Source organism: Petaurus breviceps, unplaced genomic scaffold (genome assembly GCF_028583685.1).
Source record: "Petaurus breviceps papuanus isolate PSGF00001 unplaced genomic scaffold, PetGlider_PUasm1.0 221, whole genome shotgun sequence".
Taxonomy (NCBI): Eukaryota; Metazoa; Chordata; class Mammalia; order Diprotodontia; family Petauridae; genus Petaurus; species Petaurus breviceps.
The window spans coordinates 5,611,873-5,638,097 of NW_027185877.1; the positions used below are offsets into that span (position 1 = coordinate 5,611,873).

Here is a 26,225-nt window from a genome sequence, read left to right on the forward strand (position 1 = left end):
ACACTTAATTATTTTATCATACTAGGGCTTGGAACACTGCTGTAAGTACCATCCCATCAGCCTCAATATTAACATCTTTTTTTTTTTTTTTTGCCACGTAGCTGTTTCTTTGGTAATATTTCTACGTAATTCCTATATCCCTGAGGAGCACTATTCTACCTATGACCTCTCCATTTAAGGGTCTACCACCCTAGTTATTTCTCTCATTACTATCATATGAAATATTGTAATAACCTCCTATGTGATAGCCTTTCCTCAAGAATCTTACCTCTCCAATTCATCTTTCTCGTATGTACTAAAAGAAAAATTTTTCCCTAAATCACAGGTCTCGCCACATCACTCTTCTTACATAAGAAGCTTTAGTGGGTCCTCATTGGCTCTAGGATTCAATATAAAATATTCCATTTGATATTTAAAGCCTTTTTACAATCTGCCTTTAATGTATCATTCTAGGTTTATCATACATTAATTTATTTCACACATTACACAGTAGTTTTTCACACACACACACACACACACACACACACACACACAAAACACCCTTCCTTTCATATTTGTCACTTTGCATAGACTGTCCCCCATGACTAAAATGCACTCCCTCCTTATTTCTGCCTCCTAGCTTCTCCAGTTTCCTGAAAAAAGCTTATTTTAAACAACTGCAGTAAGAGGTCTTTCCCAATTCCCCCAGCTGTCAGAAGAACCCTTCTCATAATTACCTTAGATCTACTTTGTTTATATTTATAGGAGCATAACTTGCCTCTGATTAAAATGTAAGCTCCTTGAGAAAGGGACTTTCATTTTTGAATTTGAATCACCAGCACCTAAAACAGTGCCTAGCATATATTAGTCCCTTAATAAATATATACTGACTGAAAAAGAAAGATAAATTTGGTGATGGGCAATTGTTGAAACTTATTTTTTTAATTATCTACTACATCTAGTCTTTTATTAAATTCTATGAATTTTCCCTTCTTAAAAATATCCTAAAAATGGTCTTTCTTTGAAAACATCCATTAAGAGGGTAGTGACTACCTTCTAAGTTCAGTAATTCCACTTTGTGGACAGCTTTGTTATAGTCACACAATTCAACAACAGTCAATACAGAAGAATGCTGATTCCTTAAACAACAGGAGAATTAAAAGAATTTGAGGTAGCAAAAACATTTTTAAAAAATGTGTTCTTTCTGTAATCCATTGATTCTGAAGTGAATTTATAAGACGTGAAAATCAGTCCAGAATAAAATGGAACAGTCAATAGTTCCTAAAAAAAAAATACATCTATCATTATTTCTCTTAAATATTGTATTTTCCATATCCTAAAAAAAGCTAAACTATAATTGGACTAATTATGCAAACATAAAAAAATGTGATGTCTTTTACGTATGATTTGTACATGTCTCAGGAATGGAAAATAACTGAAAGATGATAGAAAGTTTCTATGCCAGATCCTAATGTCTCTTTGTAGTATTCATGCATAGTATATGACCCCCCCCAAATGTCACAATCTCAATTTATGTTACTCTATAGGGATCCTTTTTTTCATTCTCATTCCTCCTACGTAGGTTTAAGTGTCTAAAAAAGATGTGACTTACATCATTTCTCATGAAAAATTATGCTACAATCTGTTCACTCTCTCTGTCAAGGGATCTTTTCCAAAAGAGTTATGGAGAAGAGGAATGTGATTCCCCAAAAGCATGTCATGGTAGTTTCAGCAGTATCAGTCAAAATGTGTCAATAGGGCGATGGGATGGTTAGAGAAGAGAAAGAATTTGAAATAATCAAGAGGTTATTGTTTTTGGTTTTTGTTGTTGTTATTTTAGTGACAATTATGACAAGAAGAACTCACAATAAAAAGAGATGACATTAGTCTCAGGAGAATAAGTAAAGCCAAAAATGAATCCCATAAAATATACTATCTATCTATCTATGCATATGCATACATATGTGTGTATTTACATATATATATATATAAACACATACATACATACACACATATGCATATATGCACCTATGCACACACATATGCTGAACAATTCACATCAAAGGTCAATATTCTCTTATATAATACAAAATTTATTATTGAAGTTAAAAAAGATTTTTGTTCCAGTAAAATTTAAAGTTCATTTCTCATAGCACAAATGTTTATTCCAAAAGAAGTTGAGAATTGAAAGGAAAAGCATTGGAAAGTTCCCAATATGTGAGAAATTGTCAAACTGCTACTACATTTTTAATGATCAGATTCTTTAAAAAAAATGCCTGCAGGTATCAAAATTTAGAGAATAATATTGTTAATCTTTTGAAATCCTAGCCACCTATAAGGACAGGCAAAGTAGTACTTTACTTCTTGTTACAGCTATTCCAGTGGCTTTGATTGTATCAAGTCTTTGTTGGAAACAGTATACATTTGTGTTGCCTTTAATAGGCCTAAGGGAGTTTGGAGATCTTCCCTGCCCTTAATAGGTCTAATGTCATCACATGGAACCCGTGGTGGGAGGAGTTTGCTGAAAGAGCATAATAGGAAGGGTGGAATAGGAAGGAGCAGAGATAAGCTTGAGCATGACCTGGGATCAAGCAGAAGTGGGAAGGACAATGCTTGTGATTTAGTGCTTTGTCTGTTGGTCTGTCAGGCAAAAGCATCCTGTTGTTTTCAGACAGAAGTCCTGAAAGAGGACTTTACTGATGTTATAGAAGCCCTGGGACTTTACTGTTGTTACAAAAGCCCTGAAAGAAGACTATTTCTCTTACAGATGTCCTGAAAGATGAGTTTACTGCTGTTTGTAGAAGTCCTGGACCTTTACTGGTAATTTATGTTTGATTTCTCAGACACAAATCTTGCTGTTAAGCTTTGTATTCCTAGCAACAGAAACTCTGAAGAGCTTGGAATGGAGCAGTAAACTAAAATATAGAAACAGAGCAGAGAGCTGTGAATCCAGACAAGTGTCAAGTGAATATTGGGAATAGCTGGGAGTGGCTAGCCTATGGAAAAGGAATCATGGGGGTTGGAAGTCACCCTTGAGGTAAGATGAAAGAAGTCTTTACTTGGGTTCTCAGTATTGACTGATGATATTGTAACTTACTGTGACCAAGGGGTGGATTGTATTTGTAATTTCTGCTACCCCTTAAGGATGGTTGGAAGCCAGTCTCTAGCTAAGATGAAAGAAGACTTTACTTGGGTACTCTATATTGACTGATGAGATTGTGACTTACTGAATGATACGTTTTGTTTAAGACGCTGTGGCCACCTTAGTAGTAAGTTGTGATATTGTTACAAATGTTGTGCTTTAGTTTCCTGAATTTTTTGCTTTAGTTTATTACTGAATAGAGAGTTCACTATACTATGAGATTCATAGTAGCAGTCCTTGGGAGAGATGTTCATGACTGACCTTATACCACCCTGTAAAAGCCCAGGTCAAATGCTCCTTCTTTCAGTAAGTCATCCCCAGTCTCTCTCAGTGAATATGATGGCCTCTAATGCCATCTCACAAAGTACTTTATTTTCTCTGTAAAGAGAAATACTATCAGTGTCTCCATTTTATCGTTGAGTAACTAAGGCTGAGAGGAATTAGGTAACATGCCCATTTTCAAACAACTTCTCAATCTCTGAAGCATAATTTAAATTTAGGTCTACCTGATTCTACCTCCAATGTTCATACCTAAAATGGCAAATTCATCTGACTTTGAGGGGTGGAGCCAAGCTGACAGAGTGAAAGCAAGGACTCACCTGAGTTCTCCCTCAAATTCCTTCAGTTACCTCTAAAAAGTGAATCTGAACACATTTTAGAGGGGCAAAATACACTAGGAGACGGAGGGTGGCATATTTCCAGCCCAGGACAACATGAAAGTTGACAGGAATTATTTGTTGCACCAGGCAGGGGGAGAGCACATGGGCTACACCAGCACAGACAGAACAATAGCGTTCTGGGAGTGGACACTGGCAGTCTAAATCACTCAGAGCAGTGGTGATTGCCAAACTTCTCAGCCCAGGATGGGGTCTATTGGAGCTGGGTGAGACATAAGCACAGGGTCTACAGCAAGGCCATAATCCTTGGGGCTATCAGTCTACAGACTAAGCGTCTGAAAGTCACCTACTTCGGGAACCAAGAAGTGCAGCAGTCTTTTAGCTCAGGAGATTAGGGAGAGCAACTGAAAGGCTCTCTCTTGTGGTGGCTGGAGGGGACTAGAGCAGGACAGGAGGCATCCCAGCTAATGCCACCTGCCTTTGCACAGTCAGGGGAATTGTCAGACACCAGTGTGAACAGGCATCCACCAGAGGTTGAGCCTTCCTGTGCTTTGGCAAAGCCCTAGGGGAGGTGGAGACCTCCAGTGGCCAGACCACCCCTCCCCCACACATATAGCATCAGCATAATTTGGGGAAAACTCAGAAAGACATCATCCGGCTTCAGCCTCAGCACATACCAGCCAGCTCCAGCTCAGCACCAGGGGAGTTGCAGCATTATATAGTGTCTAATTGACATAATCAGAGGCCACAGCACATAAAGTCAGTTAACAGGTCCCTACCTCACAGTATAAGAAGTGTGAGACAGAGACCCCTGTTCCCCAGATGCAGAGATCCACTTTAAAGGTCAAGAAATAGGCAATCAAAATTGGCAAAAAGCAAACTGGAAAAGTAGAGACCACAGCATCTTACAATGGAGACAGGGAATATCAAAATACAAATTCACAAGAGGACAGCATTGACACAATACCCACATCTGAAAGCTCATAAGGGAATATGAACTGGTATCAAGTCCAACAAGCATGCTTGCAAGAGCTCAAGAAGGATTTTTTTTGGGAGGTGAGCGGCAGGGTAGTTGGGGTTAAGTGACTTGACCAAGGTAACATGGCTAGTAAGTGTTAAGTATCAGGCCACATTTGAACCCAGGTCCTCCTGACTCCAGAGCCTATTCACTGTGCCATGTAGTCACTTCTCATTAAGGATTTTAAAAGTCACATTAGAGAGGTAGAAGAAAAACTGACCAATTAGTTTTAAAATGTAATTAGCAAAGTGGGGAAAAAATTCACTGAAGAGAACAACTCCTTAAAAAGTAAAATTGACTAAATGGATAAGGAGGTAAAAAACTTAATTAAAGAAAATAATTCCTTAAAAGGAAAAAGTGGTCAAATGGAAAAGGTGTTACAAAAGCTAATTGAAGAAAACAATTCATTTAAAATTAGAATTGGACAAGCAGAAGCTAATGAATCATTGAGGCATCAATAATCAGTTAAACAAAATCCAAAGAATGAAAAAAATATTAGGAGAAAATGTAAAACATCTCACTGGAAAAACAACTGACCTGGAAAATAGATCCAGGGGAGATAATCTAAGAATTATGGGTCTACTGGAAAGCCATGATATAAAAAGGCCTTATCTTTCAAAAAATCATCAAGGAAAACTGCCTTGAGGTCCTAGAACCAGAGGGTAAAATAATCATCAAAAGAATTCACCAATCATCTCCTGAAAGACATACAAAATTGAAAATACCAAGGAATATTGCAGCCAAATCACAGAATTATCAGACTAAGAAGAAAATACTACAAGAAGCCAGAAAGACATAATTCTAATATAGTGGAACTATAGTCAGGATCACATAGGACCTTGCAGCTTCTACATTTAAAGATCAGAGGGATTGGATTGTGATATTCTGTAAGGCAAAGGCACTTGTACTATAACCAATGATCAACTACCCAGCAAAAGAGCATAATCTTTCAGGCAAGGAGAAGGATATTCAATGAAATAAGGGACTTCCAGAACTTCATGATGAAAAGGCCAGAGATCAATGGAAAATTTGATCATCAAATATAGGACTCAAGAGAGACATAAAAAGGTAAACAGGAAAAATGAAACAAAGAACAAAAACAACCATGTTATTCAATAAGAGCAAACTGTTTATATCCCTATATGGATGGATGACACTTCTTAATATTGAGAATTGGATATTTATTATGGCATTTAAAATGGACATACATAGATAAAGGGTGTGGGTTTAAATTAACTGATGTGATGATAATAACCTAACCAAGGGGTGCAAAAGGATTGCAGTGGGAGAATAGGAAAGGGGGCAGAAAAGGCTAAATTATATCACATAAAGAGGCACTAAAACAAATTAAATAGAGGGAAAGAAGGGAAAGAGATGAGCATTGTTTGAGGTTTACTCTCATTGGATTTGGTTCGAGGAGGGAATAACATACTCAGTTTAAATACAGGAATCTAACTTGCCCTATAGGCAGTAGGAGGAGAAAAGGGGAAAGAGGAGGGAGGGGGTAAATAGAAAGGGGGAAGAAGTAGAAAGGAAAAAGGGAAAGAAAAGGGAGGGGGCCTATAAGAATGGAGGGAAGACTGAGGGAGGTGGTGGTCAAAAGCAAACTCTTGAGGAGAGGAAGGGAGAGGACAGGAAAAAAAGTATAAATGGGGGCAGGGGAATAGGATGGAGAGAAAGAGACAGATAGTGATCATAACTGTGAATATGAATGAGATGAACTCTTCCATAAAACAGAGGTGCATAGGAGAATGGATTAAAAACCATAATCCTGGCAGAGTCAAGATGGTGGAGTAGAAACAGGACTTCCACATGGCTCTGGCTCTCACCACCTCCAATCCATGTAAAAAGGGACTCTGAACAAACTTTGGAGCTATAGAACCCACAAAATGACACAGACAAGCTAACCTTCCGCAAAGCACGGGAGCCCAGCCCAGCTCCACACTGAGGTTTTAGCCCTAGGACGGGCCTAACCAGCCCCCAGCTGGAGCAATCCAGATCACCAGCAGCTGTGGCAGTCCAGAATTATCAGTCTACCAAAAATTAGTTTACAGTTAGAAAAAATAGTAAGAAAATTCATCTGGAACAACAAAAGGTCCAGAATATCAAAGGAATTAATGAAAAGAAATGCTAGAGAAGGTTGCCTAGCCATACCAAATTTTAAACTTTATTATTAAGCCACAGTTGTCAAAACTACTTGCTACTTGCTGAGGAACAGAGTAGTGGATCAGTGGAATAGATCAAGTACACAAAACACAGTAGTGAATGACTACAGTAATCTACTGTTTGATAAACCCAAAGACTTAAGCTTCTGGGATAAGAACCCAGTATATGACAAAAACTGCTGGGAAAATTGGAAAATAGTATGGCACAAACTGGGCACAGACCAACATCTGACACTGGATACCATAATAAAGTCCAAACAGGTGCACAATCTATGTATAAAGGCCGATACTATAACAAATTAGGGGAGCAAGGAATAGTTTATTTGTCAGATTTATGGAGAATGGAGAAATTCATGACCAAATAAGGAATAGAAAACATTATGAAATACAAAATACATAATTTTGGCTACATTAAATTGAAAAGTTTTTACACAAAGTCAATGCAACCAAGATTAGAAGGGAAAGAGAAAAATGGGAAAGAATTTTTAAAACCAGCATCTCTGATAAAAGTCTCATTTCTAAAATACATAGAGAACTGAGTCAAATTTACAAGAATACAAGTCATTCCACAACCAATAAATGGTCAAAGGATATGAACAGCAGTTTTCAAAGGAAGAAATTAAACATATCTATGGTCATATGAAAATATGCCCTAAATCACTGATTAGAGAAATGCAAATAAAAAAAAATTCTGAAGTACCACATCCCACCTATCAGCTTGACTAACTTGACAAAACAGGAAAATGATAAATGTTAGAAAAGATGTGGGAGATTTGGAACACTAATCCATTGTTGTCAAAGGTGTGTGCTGATCCAAACATTATGGAGACCAATTTGGAACTATGCAGAAAGGGCTATAAAATGCGCATACCCTTTGACCCAGCAATACCACTTCTAGGGCTATATCCCAAAGAGATCATAGATATGGGAAAAGGACCCACATATACAAAAATATTCAAAGCAGCTCTTTTTGTGGAAGTCAAGAACTGGAAATTGACAGGATGCCCATCAATTAGGGAATGACTAAACAAGTTGTATATGAAAATGATGGAATACTATTGTGCTATAAGAAATGATGAACAGACTTCAGTGAAACCTGGAAAGACTTATATGAACTGATGCTGAGTAAAGGAAGCAGAACCAGGAGAATGTTTGTACACATTGTCAAACACAATACAGGAGGACCGATTTTGATAGACTTAGCCCTTCTCAGCAATGCAAGGACCTAAAACAATTCCAAAGGACATATGGTTAGAAAATGCCAGTCACATCCAAAGAATTATGAAGCTGGAATGAAGAATGAATTTTTTTTGGTTTTATTTTGTTTCTTTTTTTCTTTCTCATGTTTTTTTTTCCATTCTAATTCTTTTTTACAACATGAATAATGTGAAAATGTATTTAATAGGAATATATGTATAGAGCATGTTTCAGATTGCTAATCATCTTGGGGAAGGAGAGGGGAAGAAAATTTAAAACTTATAGAAGTGAATGTTGAAAACTAAAAATAAATAATTTAATAAAAAAGTTAAAATATATAAAGTAGGTCAAAAGAAAGGGGAAAAAATCATCTAACTTCTCTGGGCAAGTTTCCTCAGTAATAAAACATGGGCTTTATTAGTAATAAATAAATAAATAATAAAATATGGGTTTTAAACATTCTATCACTTCAACTTTAAATCTCCTGAAAACCAGTGGCCTAATTTAAAGCTTTTCTAGGTCAATATTAGGGAGCTGGTAGTTTCTTTCAGGGTCAGCTCCACATAAAATTGACAAAAGCAGCTCTGCAGAATAATTTTTTAAAAAGAAAGAAAGCATTTCTATCTCTTTGTTTTGCATTGGGACTTTTCTCTAGGGCAAGTTTTGGACTGTTGGGTGTGTCTGCAAAAAAAAATATCCCTGATTCTTATGGTTTTGGTTACAATTTGCATTTGGCTTTCCTACATGAAAAAAAAAGTTTTCAAGGGCAAAAGAATATTTTTGTGGGTTGACACATTTGCAGACTGAAAATATTTGATTGTCAGTGGTTCTGCCTCTTTGACTTTTGAAAACATTTTGGAGCAGTTCAGGGGTGTTTAAATTCTATGTGTGGTGCAGTAGTTAGTACAAGGCCTGTATTTGTGAAACCAACAATCCCTACAGGAATAACTGAACTGGTGAAAATTGTCACATCTGTTGATAAATTGTAGCCATAGGGCAAGTCAGGCTGCCTCCACAAACTTCCACTGGATTTAGCAAACATTTAAGAGCTTACTAAATGCAAGGCTGTAGGAATACAAAGACTAAAAAACAAAATAAAAAATAGCTCTGACTCTCCAGGAACTTTCATTGTATTGGTAAAGTGATGTTATGATACACACATGGGCACATTTTTCAAGGTAGTGTGAGGAAAAAGCATTCACCAAGAATATGAGCTGAATATATGCTGACTTCAGATAAATCACTTCACCACTTTAAAGGTCAGTTTCATCATCTGTAAAAAGTTGGACTAGAATTATAGTTCTTAACATGGGGTTAATGAACACTGTGATTAGTTTAATAACTATTTCAATATAATTGGTTTACTTTGTGATCCTATGTATTTTAAGAACTAATTTATTGCTAATTTTTTTTCTTGTTGTTTGGTTTCATTCCTCATGACTATTTCAATATAATTGGTTTACTTTGTGATCCTATGTATTTTAAGAACTAATTTATTGCTAATTTTTTTCTTGTTGTTTGGTTTCATTCCTCATGACTACATGGACTATTGTGTATGTGATTTTTTTTAGCAAAGATAATGGAGTGATTTGCAATTTCCTTCTCCAAGAGATTAAGGCAAACAGAGGTTAAATGACTTGCCCAGGTCACACTGTTAGTGTCTGAGGTCACATTTTGACTCTGGTCTTCCTGATTCATGCCTTCTGGGCAGCTATGTGGCTGAGTAGAGAGAGTGCTGGGTCAAGAGTCAGAAAGACTCATATTCCTCTTTTCAAATCCAGCCTCAGACATTTGCTAGCTAGTTATGTGATCCTGGACAAGTCACTTAACCCTATTTGCCTTAGTTTCTCCATCTGTAAAGTGAAATAGAGAAGGAAATGGCAAACCACTCCAGTATCTTTATTGAAAACAAAACAAAAAAAATGGGGTCATGGAGAGTCAGACAAGAAAGAAATTACTCAATAACAAGAATATGATTACTAAATACTACTACAATAGAATATTTCTAAACTGCCTTCCAGTCACGTATGTGTTGGTAAAGTTTTAACATTAACTCTGAGAAGTATGACACAATTTTATGTTTAAACTGAATTATTAACTTGCTTTATTATATATTAATAATAATTATTAATTAATTATTATATAATAATATTATTAAATAATTAATATATAATAATTAATAATATATTATTATATCACTTTCTTAATAGACAGAAATTGAAGCAATGAATAAAAACCTGGTTTGCAGCAGGTTTCTTTATTTCTGAAGTATAAACAGTCATATTAAATTACATGGCTCTATTACAATAGGTAGGGGCAATCATGAACTGGCTCCAGCACATGCCTGCATTTAGCTCTAAATTTATCAACATGTGGTTCTATGAACTGAGGGGACCAAGGAATACTCCAAAAAAAAAATAGTAGTTTGCATTGTGTATGACTCTCCATACCCCATTTAGGGATTTCTCAGCAAAGAGACTGGAGTGGTTTACCATTTCCTTCCCTACTACCTTTCATTAAGAAAGCAAGCAATTATATGTGTCACATGTGTCTGAGATCAGATTTGAACTCAGGAAGATGGGTCTTCCTGGTTCTAAGCACTGCTCTGTCTACTGCATCACCTAGCTGTCCATGGCTTTATTAATGCCACCCAATTTTCTCATTTTTAGTGAAAACTAAATGGATCATGGAAAGTCCTTTTAAAACCATATGGTATTATGTAAATGCCTATTATTGTTTATGACCACCACACCATACCTTCTTATAAAACATCTTGCAAACACAATTCTAATACTACATTTTCAAATTTCATCTTTTTTTTGAAGTAATACTTGCATATCTTAGAAATTTACTTGATAATAGCACTTTATCAGTAACTAGGGGCTAGTAAACTAGAGAACTTATCCATTTTTTCCCCTCCATAGGAGAGAATATTAAGATAACTAAATGTATAGAGATCTGACACCTTGACATTCTCTAGGGAAAAAAAATATTACTCAACAGATTGTTACTGAGCACTGATAAAGGGAATTCATGACCACTAGGAGCCAAAATGGAATCCAGGAGTGTTTATACAATTTATCTCTTCTTTAAAAAGAAAAAAAAATATAGATATGCATGGGTGTGTAAAATGTGTATATATATGTATATATATGTCTATGTGTGTATTTATTTGTGTGTATATATGTATATGTATGTGTGTGTGTATATATGTAGGGGCGGCTAGGTGGTGAAAAGTGGATAGAGCCTCGACCCTGGAGTCAGGAAGACTTGAGTTTAAATCCGGCCTCAGACACTTGACACACTTACTAGCCATGTGACCTTGAACAAGTAACTTAACTCCAATTGTCCTTCCCTCCCCCCTCCAAAAAGCAAACAAACAACAAATATATATGATTGATACACTAAAAAAAGAGCATATACAGAACACATCTGTATTTCAACAAGGCTTCAGGCAAATTCTCAGCAAATCCTTTGTGGATAGATATGGTGGAGAGAGATAGGCTATATTTATGTAGGTTTCGAATTGTTTGAATAATCAGGGGATAAAGGATATTATTATATCTGTTAACTAAAAGGAGGTATTTAGTGGTGAAAAGAGGAAGTTGTCCTTGGTCTTTTTCCATTTAAGATTTGTTTTAATTTTTAGTCAGTAACTTAGGTTAAGGCAGTGATGACACGTGTATCATATCTGTAGATGACCTAGATCTAGGATCTGTAATATACTATATTATAACTTTCTTCATTGATCTTCAACCACATGCAGCTCTTTTACTCTGGTTCAGTGGTTTCCTTACATGAGAATATACTTTTAACTCTACATGGAAAAAGTGAGTTAACTGAATTGATTGATATGACAATTTTTTAAAAAACTTTAAAATATTCTTATAAAATCATAATGTACAATTTCTCCTACCTGTTTAACTGCATTCTAAATGCAAATAATTATAATAAGATATGATTTCACTTTGAAATCAATATTTTTAATCCTTCTTTCTCTATTTTTTTGCCTTAAAGATAAAAAAGTCCACTGTATGAATTGACCCAGCATGGTCCTTTCAAGTATTCTTAAATTCCAGTTCTTCTAGAACAGCCAATTTTATTCTACAGAACCTCTTCTCTAACCTGTGCCTTTGCTAACATGCAGTTTTATTGCTATATTTCAGTCATGAGTCACATGTAAGTCTATACCGGTGAGGTCAAACGAATGCCCTTCTGCTAAGATATCTAGTTCAACTTGTTATAAAACATGGTCCCTCATTCTTGTGTAGATTCTGAAGCCGTGGGTTTTATTATTATCTGCTTTTGCTTGTTTTTACTGGTGAATCACTGGACTTTTCTTTTTTCTGTCTTTTAAAAATATACAGATTTTTACTTGTTCCATTTAATATTTCCCCATTACATGTAAAAAATTTTAACATTAAAAATTTTTAATTCTAAATTCTCTCTCATTATTTCCCCACCCCTTTAGAAGGCAAACTATATCAATTATACATGTGAAGTCATTCAAAATATATGTTCATGATTGCCATGCTGCAAAACATAAACATGCACAAACACACAGCCCAAGAAAAATAAAGTAAAAAAATATGCTTTGATCTGCACTCAGAGTTAATCAATTTTTCATCTCTGGAGTTAGATAACATTTATCATAATAAGTCCTTTGGAATTACCTGGAATCATTGTACTGATCAGAGTACCAACATTTTTCACAAATGATAATCCTTACAATATTGTTGTTACTGTATACAGTGCTCTTCTGGTCCTGCTCACTTCACTTTGCATGAGTACATATAAACCTTTCCAGGGTTTTCTGAAAGCATCTTGCTCATCCTTTCTTATAGCAAAATAATATTCCATCACAATCATATACCACAACTTATTCAGCCATTCCCCAACTGATTTCTTCAATTTCCAATTCTTAGCCGCCACAAAAAGAGCTGCTGTAAATATCTTTGTACAAAAACAGTTCTTTTCCCTTTCTTTGATCTTTTGGCATACAGACATAGTAGTGTCATTTCTAGGTATTCACAGTGTACACACAGTTTTAATTGTCCTTTGGACTTTGTTCCAAACTGTTCTGAAGATTGTAGAGTTGACTCTACCAACAGTAGATTAGTGTCCCAATTTTTCCGCATTCCCTCCAACATTTGTCATTTTCCTTTTCTGTCATGTTAGCAAATCTGACATGTCATTCACTGAACATTTCCATAAATATTTGGCTTCCTATGGCAGCATACTGACTTCTTTGTGCTGTATATTCACTGGCATACTTTCTTGGCAATGGACAATGTATTTTTACTAGACATAAAATGTTCTCTATTCTGATTTGACAGTATATCATTTCTATACCGTCAGAAGTCATCCAGGAATTCAAATATGATTCTTACACATCAGATTAATCTACATTTTCCCAAATTTGTCTATATCCCCTAGAGTTTCCATTTTCAGATGACTGAAGTGATGAAGATTCCAGTACACTTAAGGTGTTCAGTTTCTTGCCAGGTCATTAGAATCACTAACAATGCTTCCTAGGGGAGTGTGTGTATGTCTGTGTATATATACATATATACATATGCATGTGTATATAAACATATATGTATACATATATGTACACATTTTTTATCTAGCATTTTGAACAGGTGCAGATAAAAACTATTTTTAACATTTGTTTTTTTAAACTGTGAGTTCCAAATTCTCTCCTTTCTTCCCTCCCCACTACCTCTCAATAAGAAAGCAAGCAATTAGATATGTTATACATGTGTAGTCATGTAAAACATATCCAGAATAGTCATGTTGTGAAAGAAAACAGACAAAAAAGTCAAGAAAAATAAAGTAAAAAAATTATACTTCATTCTATATCCAAACACCATCAGTTTTTTCCTCTGGGGATGGATAGCATTTTTCATCCTAAGTCCTTCAGAGTTGTCTTGGATCATTATATCACTAAGAATAGCTAAGTCATTCACAGCCGCTCTTGCTATAATAATACTGTTACTTTGCACCCAGTACATTTCACTTTGCATTAGCCCATGCAAGTGTTACCAGGTTTCTCTGAGAGCATCCCACTCATCATTTCTTAAACTATAATAGTATTCTATCATAATAAAAAACCACAACTTTTTTCGCCATTCCCCAATTGACGGCATCCCCTTAACTTCTATTTTTTTTTTGCCCTTAGGAAAGAGCTATTAAAAATATTTTTGTACATATAGGTCCTTTGCCTTTCTTTTTATAAAATCTCTTTTGGGATACAGCCCTAGAAGTGGTATTACTGGCTCAAAGGGTATGCATGGTTTTATAGCCCTTTGAGCAGAGTTCTGAATTATATTACAGAATGGTTGAATCAGTTCACAACTCCAACAGCGTAAAACATTTGTCATTTTCCTCTTCTGTTGTATTAGCCAGTCTAATAGGTATGAGGTTGTACTTTAGAACTGTTTTAATTTGCATTTCTCCAATCACTTATGAGTAGAGTATTTTTTTCATATGACAATAGAAAGTTTGAATATTTCATCTGAAAACTTATATCTTCTGAACATTTATCACTTGGGGAATGGTACTTTTTTAATAAAGTTTACTCAGTTCTCTGTATGTTTTTTTTTTTAAAGCAATTGGGGTTAAGTAACTTGCTCAAGGTTACACGGCCAGGTGTTTCTGGGTGGGTGCTAAGTGTCTGAGCCCGGGATTCGATCTCCAGGTCTTCTCAACACTGGAGCTGGTGCTCTTACTCGCTGTGCTACCTGGCCACCCCAGTTCTCTGTATGTTTAAGAAATGAGGCCTTTATCAGAGAAATTTGTTTCAATTTTTTTCACAGTTAGTACTGCTAATTGTATTTTCCTCCATCTTATTTCCCCCTATTCATTCTATTCTCTCTCTCCTTTCATTCTTCCCCCCCTCAAAAGTATTTTACTTCTGACTACCCCTCCCCCAATTTTCCCTCCCTCTATCACCCCCCCCACTTCTCTATAGGCTAAGATTATATACACACACTCACACACGTGTGTGTGTATACACCCAATTTCCTGTTTGTTGTTCCCTCTTTGAGACAATTCTGATGAGAGTAAGGTTCACTCACTCCCTGTCACCTTCCCCCTCTTCCCCTCCACTGTAAAAGCTTTTCCTTGTCTCTTTTATGGGAGATAATTTACCCCCATTCTACCTCCCCTTTTCTCTTTCTCTCCGTACATTCCTCTACCCCCCCCCTTAATTTTATTTCTTAGCTATCATCCCTTCATTCAACTTCTACTTTTACCTTCTATTTATATATACTCTTTCTAATTACCCTAATAATGAGAAAGGTCTTATGAGTTACAAATATCATCTTCCCATGTAGGAAGGTAAACAGTTTAAAATTATTAAGTCCCTTGATTTCCCTTTCTTGTTTACCTTTTTATGCTTTTCTTAAGTCTTGTATTTGAAAGTAAAATTTTCTATTCAGCACTGGTCTTTTCATCAAGAATGCTTGAAAGTTCTCTATCTCATTGTATGTCCACCTTTTCGCCCTGAAGGATTATACTCAGTTTTGCTGGGTAGGTGGTTCTTGGTTTTAATCATAGCTCCTTTGCCCTTAAAAATTAGAATGGAGCAAATGGAAGCTAATGATTTGAAGAGAAATCAAGATACAATAAAACAAAACCAAAAGGATGAAAAAATAGAAGACAATGTGGAATATTTCATTGGAAAAACAACTGACAGGAAAAAAATAGAACCATGAGAGATAATTTAAAAATTACTGAACTTCATGAAAGACATGATCAGAAAAAGAGCCTATATATGACCTTTCAAGAAATTATCAAGGGAAACTGCCCTGATATTCTAGAAGAAGAGGGTAAAATAGAAATGGAAAGAATCCACCAATCACCTCCTGAAAGAGACCTCAAATTGAAGACAGCCAGGAATGTTATAGCAAAATTCCAGAATTCCCAGGTGAACTGTGGGCTGAGAGGTCTGGACACCACCACTGCTGCCAGTTATTCAGTTACCCAAGGCCTGCTCCTGGTTTACTCCTGGGGCCCAATCTACATGGGTGCAGCCTGTACAAGACTGTGCTCTACTTGCAACCTTCTGCAACAGACCTTTCCTGTTGACCTTCCAAGTTGACTTGAACTATAAATGTGTTTCACTCCATATTTTTGTGGATTCTATTACTCTAGAATTTGTGTAGAGTCATTTAAAAATGTATTTGGAGGAGTTTGGAGGGGAGCTTAGGCAAGTCCCTGCCTTCACTTCACCGTCTTGTCTCCACCTCTCCCTAGGCATAGTTTTACAGTATCATTTCTCTCTTTCCCACTTAACAGAAGTGAGGAGAAATAATCATTGTGATTAATTTCTAGGGGCTATTCATCATGAACTATATATACTCCCTCGGAAGACAGAAATTCCCACCTCTTCATGTCAAATCAATGGATGTTTGATTTCATATAGTCACCTAAGTCTTCCTAAGCAAGAGTGTCTGTATGCTGTGTGACTGTAACTCAATAAATTGTAATAAATGTTTGTTGATTGACTGATTGATAGGCATAAATGTAAGAAACTGAGAAAAACCCCCAACTTCTGAAAGGTGTCATTCCATTACAAACAGATGCTGAAATAGCAAAGGAATATAAGTATGTCATCAAAAATTCTGCACGTGTGAAAATTTTGTGAAATAATAATAATAGTTAGCATGTATATAAGATATTTAAGATTTACAAAACACTTTACCACCTAGCTAAGAAAAATATCTGAAGCAGGATGTGAATTCAAGTCTTTCTGCCTCCAAGTCCAACAAACTAAGTATACCACCTAGCTACCTAAGTGTGAAGAACTATTTCTTCCTTAGAAGTAAATAATGGAATTCCATCACAACTGCTAGATTCACTCTTGATCATTTCAGTCCATTGAAGGGGTAACATCTGACATATTTAGTCAGATGTATTGCTTGTTCACTGAAACTAGAAGTGACTGTGGGAGTCAGAATTTCTATAGCCAGTGAGTCTCCACTCATCTAGAAGGATGGTCTAGAATAATCTAGAAATAGTTACACATGGGAATAAAGAAATCCCCAATTGTTTGCTATAGCACAGTGAATCACATTTAGTAGGAACAAAACAATTAGGAACATATAATAAGAACTGGGGCTGTGGGTTCATTGCTATAAGGAATTCCACGTGTGGATGGATATTCCCTCTATCAGCACATGTTAATACCTTTTCTCTAACTTAAGAGACTTACTGAATTCCTAAGGCTCCTAAGTAGTTTCATGACTTGCCCAAGGTCACAAAGCTAGATGTAACAGAAGTGAGACTTGACCCCAAATTTTCCTGACTTTAAAGCACACTGACCCTATACAGAACAAATGTTGGTTTGAATGTATTATTTAATGACTTAAAAGAAAAAAAATGTTTAATGATTAGGATACAGGGACAAAGTTTGGAATTTTTAATCATGTTCTTATCTCTGCTACTAATCACTGTAGTGCCTTCAGATCAATTCCCATTTTAGCTAATATGCACTTTTTGGCACTAATTTTCTAGAGTGTTTCATTTTCTTCTATAAATAGAGGTCTTTTAACAAAGGTTTTATAGACCTTTCCCAAGCTAATTCCTAATTACTGACAGAGTACCATCCCCAAGCATTTAAAGTAATTAAAAAGAGAGAATGAGATAAGACTCTGCATGCTTCAAAAACTCTGAATTCTCAATGCCTATCAGCTAAATTTTCAAGGTCCAGATAAAGTACATGGGCAAATTCAGGCTATTTATTTACTCTCATTTACTGAGTAAAAGAGGTAACAGGATTCAGTGGTTAAAGAATTGTCCTTGGAGTCAAAAAGATCTGGGTTCAAGTGTAGTTTCTGAAATAAATCAGTTCCATGATCCTGGAAATCTCATTTAACCTATTATTGTCCCCCAAGTAATGCTTTAAGTCTAAAATTTACCAAACCATTGAGACAGCCAGGAATCTGTAATGGTAGAAAGTGCATTGGTCAAGAAATGCTTGTCTCCCACTTTTCTTAAAATGATAAAATCACAGGTCCAGATCAAAATAAAACAAAAACTTGCTGGAAGGAAGTTAGTTTTATCAAAAAATTAAAACTAGGTATCTTTAGATACTTCTATTTGCTTTTGTCCTTTAAAAGGTAAAACATAATTTTGGAAACTGAACCAAACTAATATTTAATGTGATTAGCTTTAGTGTTTCGTGAATTGCAGTTCACCCTTCCATATCTCATTTTCTTATTTGATGAAAATGCCTTCAACATATTATGAGAGTTCTCTTGAACTTTTCTTCTCTCCTGTTGCCAACAATGACACAATGAATAAACTGGCAAGCAATGAATTAGAACAGTACATACTGTATCTTCTTCCATCATCTAACTCCCAATCACATATCACCAGAGACTGGCCACATCCTTCCTGACCATGTCTCCTCTTTTTTACTTCAAAGAGCAGGACTGTGAAGTAATTCTTTTTTTTTTAAGCAATTGGGGTTAAGTAACTTGCTCAAGGTTACACGGCCAGGTGTTTCTGGGTGGGTGCTAAGTGTCTGAGCCCGGGATTCGATCTCCAGGTTTTCTCAACACTGGAGCCGGTGCTCTTACTTGCTGTGCTATCTGGCCGCCTGAAGTAATTCTTATAACTTGAAAGTCCTCTATGCCAGAACAAAGCACAGACAATATACAGCACTGGCCATCTAAATGTTGTGATAGTCACATAATCAATTAGACAGTGAACTCTTTTTGTAACCTTAGTGTATAGCACAATGCCTGACAGATGGTATATATGTAATATTTTTGTTCATTGTTTGTTTGTTTTTTTGGAGGGGGGAAGGCATGGCAGTTGGGATTAAGTGACTTGCCCAAGGTCACATGGCTATCTTTGTGTTAAGTGTCTGAGGCCAGATTTGAACTCAGGTCCTCCTGACTCCAGGTACAGTGCTCTATTCACTGCGCCACCTAGTTGCCCCTTTAATAGCCACCATGTCATGAATGTCTTCTAATATCCATACTAATAATTTTACTCTGGACACTGCATTGATTGTGTTTTGTTTTTGTTATCTGTTTTTCTAAAAATGTAATTTTTAAAAAAGGGAGTCATTTGCTAATCCTGGACACTAATTATAAAAGAATAACTAGGAAGGGGGGAAAAAAAAGCTATTTAAGTAATTAAAAGTTGGAAGTACGAACCAGACAGAAGCAAATGGTGAGGAAGTAAGAAAATGTCAGCATTTATCTCACTGACTATAGTCAAAAATAGCCACTTTTATATATAGATACCTAAAAATATATATTTTCCTTCCCTCTAAAATATTCATTTTTGGGAGAAATATCTTTATAAGACTATATGTGTTTTGTATGTTATATACATTCAAATAATCTACAAGTTGTGTGCTTACTGTATACACTAAATCATAACAAATAGAAATATATGTGACATACTGCTGACTTGAAGGAGCCTAAATTAAAGGTAAGAATTATACTGGTTAGACTACAACTATGTAAGAACAGTGTAGAGTCCTGTGAGACGAGGGGAAGAAGAGGGAGTGTGTGTGCATATGAATTATACATGCTACACATCTATTCCACTGCCAACTCTTATCATTTCAATCTCCCATATCTTGCATTTATTGTGTATGATGGAATCCCTCATATCCTTCCAGACTCAGCTCAAGCACAGCTTTATATATGAAGCCTTCACTGATTCTCCATCCCCAGCATCCTCTTTTCCTAGCTACATTTCTTCTTCTCCTTCTCCTTCTCCTTCTCCTTCTCCTTCTCCTTCTCCTTCTCCTTCTTCTTCTTCGTCTTCTTGTTCTTCTTCGTCTTCTTCTTCGTCTTCTTCTTCGTCTTCGTCTTCTTCGTCTTCTTCTTCTTCTTCTTCTTCTTCTTCTTCTTCTTCTTCTTCTTCTTCTTCTTCTTCTTCTTCTTCTTCTTCTTCTTCTTCTCTTTTGCAGGAGGAGGGCAGGGCAATTGGGGTTAAGTGACTTGCCCAAGGTCACATGGCTAGTAAGTGTTAAGTGTCTGAGGCTGGATTTGAACTCAGGTCCTCCTCACTCCAGGGTTGGTGCTCTATTCACTGTGCAACCTAGCCACCCCTGCATTTATTCTTTATACACTCATTCAAGTATATGTAAGCTTTGATACAGGCTTCTCCCAGTTCCCATTCCCATTGTTAAATCAGGCCCCAAGATCATGGCTAGCTATATTTCCTCCCTCCTCTCTCCACTCAGATTTCTAGGGATACTCCTAAGGGGGTAATGAGATAACTTTTTAAAATGCTTATGACTCAAACCCCAAACAATTTGCTTCTATCCTAAAATTATCAATTGGGAAACATATGCAGTAGCCCTCATAGCATTTAGAAAGGAATTTTTACTATGGTGTTGCCATAAGAAGTCAGTGGTCAATAAGTACCAAGGTTAGTACTTGAACCTAGAACCTCTAAGTCTAGAAATTGTGCTTTTTTACTATATAATAATAAAGTTCTCCTCATTTTTCCTGTTTAATGCCTCTCTCATCCAAAATTCGAACCTAGAGTACAATTGTCAAAGACTTAGCTAAGAAGTAAAAGAAAGTGAACAGAGGAGAACAAAACAAAACTTACAAGGAAGCAAAGATGGAGAGTTCTGAACACAATATATAGTATTTATTATATAAACTTTCTTGAAAAAAATGAATATAGGACAGTCTTCCAAAGACAGGCTCACCACCAGAAGGTTGATCACTAGGCAAATAATGCTTTGGATTCCAGCAACTCATGTAACTGCTGTTGGGGTGGTTGATGAACTATGCTTGTGGGAAGGAACATCCCAACTCCAGTTCTTCTACTGGATTTTAATTCATGGTTAACTGAGTCTCAACCTCTGACTCAAAAAAACATTTCTTAATGGTATGCTAGTTATAATACTGGAAAACACTACAATCTTCTTTGAGCAACAGTTTAATAGCTAAACAATAGAAAAAATAGGTAATGAGGAGCAAAATTCATCACCATCAGGAGAGAATAAATAGATTGACACATTCTAATCTCAAAGGATCTTCCTTCAAGTAAAATTTTAGGTTTCTAATTGAAGAATTCTCCAAAGTATCTGTTGCATAAGCCAATGATAGACAGCTACTGACATGCCAACAAAGAAAAAATCATACTGCTCAGCAACTCCTCCTGTCTCCTTCCCACGTCCTTCACTACAAAAATCTGTCACTTGAACACAATAAGAATATTTGAGATGGGATGGGGGCATGAAGAATTAACGTTTATAGCTCAACTAATATAAATTAGCACAGATGTTAAAATGCATGAAAATTTTATGAGATCTTTAATAGAATCCTTTTCATGAGTAAATAGTGAAGCTCAAATATATAGGATCATGGGAACATATATTCAGAGCTAGAAAGATTATTAAAGAATCTAGTTCAACTTCTTCATGTAAAATGACAGGAGAATAGTTACAATTCAAACCAGGGTCCTCTTACTTCAAATCCAAATCTTCTCATTGAATCATACTGCATGTTGGTCGCTACCAAAGGATTCTCACACTCACAACTATTACATGCACCAAAATTTGTTATCATTTCATATTTAATTAGTCTTACTGGGGTACCTCTCCATACCAATTTTTGTAAAATATTATCGCTCAGATTTCATGTGACTTACCCACTATTGATATCATCACTTCTGAGGCTCTTCCCAAGGATGTCGCCATCACTCATGTAACCACCAACATCTACTTCAGAAGTCATGTCCAGATCACTGCTTCCTTTCTCATTCATATCAATCTGGGACATGTTTCCAAGGCGAGAAACAGCAGCTCGACGCAGGGGGGTGGTATACATGAACCTGGAGGGGTCAGTGTGGATGAAGCGGCTGGCGCTGCTCCTAGGATAGCCACCTCCCAAGGATGGGGCATCCCCTGCCTGGAGTCGAGGACTAGCTTGACCCAGTCTCCAGGTCACTGGTGTGGATCGACTTGTCAGACTTGGTATACTTCTTCCATTCACTTCAGTTGTCACAGTGCTATCAAATGTTGTCTCTAGGGTACTGACCAAAGGAAAAGAGTAAATTGTGGGTTATTGGAGGAGGAAATAGTCAAAGGATGTAATAAGAGTAGAAAAATTAAATGAGGTTCTTCAACCCTACACATACAACTTTAAAAAAAGTGTGAGGGGTGGCCAGGTGGCTCAAGAGAATAAGAGCACCAGCTCCAGTGTTGGGTCACCTGGGGATCAAATCCAGGCTCAGACACTTAGCACCCACCCAGAAACACCTGGCCGTGTAGCCTTGAGCAAGTTTTTTAACCACGATTGCTTAAAAAAAAAAAAAGTGTGGTAGGCACTTCCTCTATCAAAGCAGATTGCAACTCCATGATAAAATGGCAGAGGTGCTTTGGCTGAAAAATTTATCATCTTGTAGACAAGCTGGTGACAAGACTCTCTGAACTGAGACTGGTATGTCTCAGACAAGAGACACCACTTGTCTAATCAGTGTACACACAGTAGAATACTTCTGCTTGTTGTGGGACTTAAATGACATTCATTGTATCGGTAATTCAGGGTTGGAAGCGATCTTTAAAGTCATTTCATCCAATCCATTTTGTTGATGAAGAATCTGAACTAGTGTGGTCTAGACCTTGTCCAAGATCACAGAGGTGGCAGAGGTGAGATTTGATCCCGACTCCCAGTTAATATCATATTGTAGCTGCTCATTTGGTTTTTTTGTTGTTGTTTTTTAGATTTTAAATCCTAATATAATTATTCAAACCAGGGAAGAAAGGCACAGATAATAAATAATTTTAGCTCTTTCTTCCCCCAGAAAGTCTATAATTTCATCCTAGATTAAATATTATGCATTTTTACTTTCTCTTCAAGCTCTAAGACTTTAAGCTATTTACCTAGGGACTCCTTCTCAGGACTGTTCTTTGGCAAACTCTGTATAGTAATCCATGGTTATGATTAAGCAGTTGATATCACTACCCATATACATCCACTTTAGCTGCAACGAGTGCAACTGGTCCTCTAGACATTTACTAAAGGTGGCACTAGCAACAAATGAGATTCTCCAGAAAACAAATGGGATGAGACATTTCTACAGGAGTTTGGAAAGAATTGGGAAAAAGTTAACAAATATATTTTGAAAATCTAAAATGTGTGGATAATCAGATTTTATAACACAGTAAACAGCTAATTTTGCATCCTAGGCAATGATAAAAATTCCATCTCTAACTCTAGTGGCCTGGAATGCTTGTGATAATAGATTCATATTTTATATACTTTCTGTTCTCTTCAGCTTTGTGCACCCAAAGTTTCAATTGCATGACCCTTATTTGTGACTCTGTTGTGTGATATTTTCATAACATGAAGTCTAAAATCTAGTATAATTTAAGTGATAACACTCAAATTAATTTTCATTCTTTCTTTAAAAGAGAATGCAATGAATGAATTTCCTATCTTCTGGGGAGAGATTCCCATTAGGAATTGTCCCAAGAACATCCCATAGGATTGTCCTAAGAAAAATATTAATTCACTCATTCAAGTTCCTCTTATGACCTAACAAAACTAATAAAAGTCAAAAGCAGATGGTGAAGTGTCTTCAGCTCAGAGCTGCACTGTTATTATGATAGCAAAAATTTCTACTAGGGTCTTTACTATATAAGCTAAATTGTTTTTTTTTTCCTGGTTTCTCTCTTAGGTTTTGATTTTTCTCTTAAAAGATAAGGAACCTATCTCTAAGACCTGATTGGTCCAGAGGTCTAAGACTTTAGTCAGTGGCATGGCTTACCCACTAACAGTTATTACAAAAAGACCAACCCACCAAAATTACGTGTCTATTGGACATGAAAGATGACTCACTTCTAAGTAAGTAATCCCATATGACCCAATACACCACACTAATAAGACATGTCTCCATATGGAGGTGAGGCAGGTTGTATCTCCTTGAAGTACTGTTATATCTTTCTGAGTTTCTCTTTTTTTCAAATCATTTCTAGGTAAACATCTTTTTGTAAAGTATAGGACAGGTGCCAAGTGTCTCTTTTTGTTTAAGTCCCAAACCTGATCTATCATAATGGTCTAAGGGGAGCCAGGCTTCCATTAAATGACAGAGTTTGTAGTTTTCTGAGAAAATACTATTCACATTAAGGAAATATGATGCAGGAGCAATATGATTTGCATTAGGATGTACAACATGCAATGAAAGGTATTGTTGTTATGCAATCATTTCAGTTATGTCTGACTCCCTATGATCCCATTTAGAGTTTTCTAGCAAAGATCCTGGAGGAGGTTGCTATTACATTCTCCATCTCATTTTACAGATGAGGAAACAGAGACAAGCAAGGTTAAATGACTTGCTTAGAGTCACACAGCTAGTGTCTGAGGCCATTTGAACTCAGGAAGATGAATCATTCTGACTCTAGGCCCAACACTTTGTCCTCTATGCTATATAACTGCCCTAATGAAAAGCATGCCTCACTTAAAAATTAATTTTTAAAGGCTAAAAGTCTTGTAGAGGTAATAAAGATAATGCACAGAAGACTGGGTGCTGGTGGAGACAGTTTCCACCCAACAACAACAAAATAACAAACACTTCATATATTCTAGTAGCAAAATGTCTTATGAAAGATAGCAAAACTGTTATTTACTCTTGTGGTATTGTTCATTTTTCTCCATTAATGAGAATTAATTTAGCGATTAAATTTTCTATCAAATGAAAGAATTTTTTTTGAAGTCAATTAAAATCTGGTTTGCCCATATTACTGTAGAACTGAATAAAACCTGTGGCTTATCTGAGTCCCCCGAAGACTAGACATTGTCTCTTCTAAATTCTGCCTCAGATCTGCTATGTTTTTCACTGTTCTCATTCTTCTGGTTTCTGGGTCTTCCCCTACAGGAAAAAAATTAAATTAAATTAAATCTCTACAAATAACATAATACCCTTCTCAAAGAGATGCATTTATATTTTTGATCTGTTTCTTTTTGGAAAATTAAGCAAAGAGAAAAGGAAATCAAAACAACAGTATCTTGTAAGCCAGAAGCCATCAGTTAAACATGAATGGAAATAAAATGTGATAAAACAGCAAAGGTATTCATTTGTGTACAGTTAGTAACAAAAATATGTTTTAGCTCAGAAACCCTCTTCACCAGTAGAAGAATATTATACAGATTTAAAATTTTAGAATAGATCACTCTGCAAGCTCATGATTTGTGATTGCCATCTAGGGGTAATGTTACTGAACAGAATTTAGAAACCAGCCTCTAAGGATTTGGGGCTTAATTGTAATAGTAAAAAAAATTGTACCAGTGATAACCTAACTGAAATCACAGTAAGGACAGCAGAGATAAACTGGTACTCCTCAGCAACTTTAGGTTTTAGATTTGGGCAATGTGTCACATTATCTGGCAACTGGTAGGAACTTAATAAATGCTTATTAATAAAAATATCATTTATATAGGACCTACTATGAGCTAGACGTTGAGCAAGAACTTTAGAAATATTATGTCATTTGATCCTCATGATAACTCTGGATGGCAAGTGTTATTAACATTCATATTTTATTTATTCATCTAGATTCATCTCCCTTCAAAGAAAAGAAAACTAACTAACAAAGTTGAGAAACTTTTCTTCACTTTGGGCATACCTCTACTAGAGTATATAAGGATTTAGAGCTGTGAAAGTATGATACTGTAGTCCAAAGTTTCTGGAACTTTTGTTTTGTTTCTTTTACATGGATGTCTTTGCCAGATGGACAAAGCCCATAAGATCTCTTTTTAAGATTGTGTTCTTAAATGCATAAAATATAGAAAAGTATAAATGACACCAGATATATTCACACACACTCTATGTTGTTGTTTAGCTGTTTCAGTCACATCTCATTTTTTGTAAGACCATCTGGAGTTTTCTTGGCAAAGACACTGGAATGGTTTCTTATTTCTTCTCTAGCTTGTTTTACAAATGAAGAAACTGAGGTAAAAAGGGTTAAGTGACCAGCCCAGGGTCACACAGCTTCTAAGAACCTGAGGCCAGGTTTGAACTCAGGAACATGTGTCTCCTGACTCCAGGTCCAGCGACTATCCACTGTTACCTAGCTGCTCATTATCTACTCTATATGCCCTGTATCACCACTGTAATAT

At 36.1% G+C, this 26,225-nt stretch overlaps 1 protein-coding gene across 2 annotated transcripts in view; it reads right to left on the reverse strand.

Moving 5' to 3' along the window:
- The window catches only part of NAV3 (neuron navigator 3), a 499,276-nt gene that overhangs the window by 194,562 nt on the left and 278,489 nt on the right, over positions 1 to 26,225 (reverse strand). For both annotated transcript variants that reach the window (XM_069094807.1, XM_069094808.1), the window contains exons 10-11: positions 24,870 to 24,978; positions 21,757 to 22,140 (exon numbers count right to left, since the gene is read on the reverse strand). In XM_069094807.1, coding sequence (XP_068950908.1) covers positions 21,757 to 22,140; positions 24,870 to 24,978 — 493 coding nt within the window. The remainder of the gene's footprint in view (positions 1 to 21,756; positions 22,141 to 24,869; positions 24,979 to 26,225) is intronic.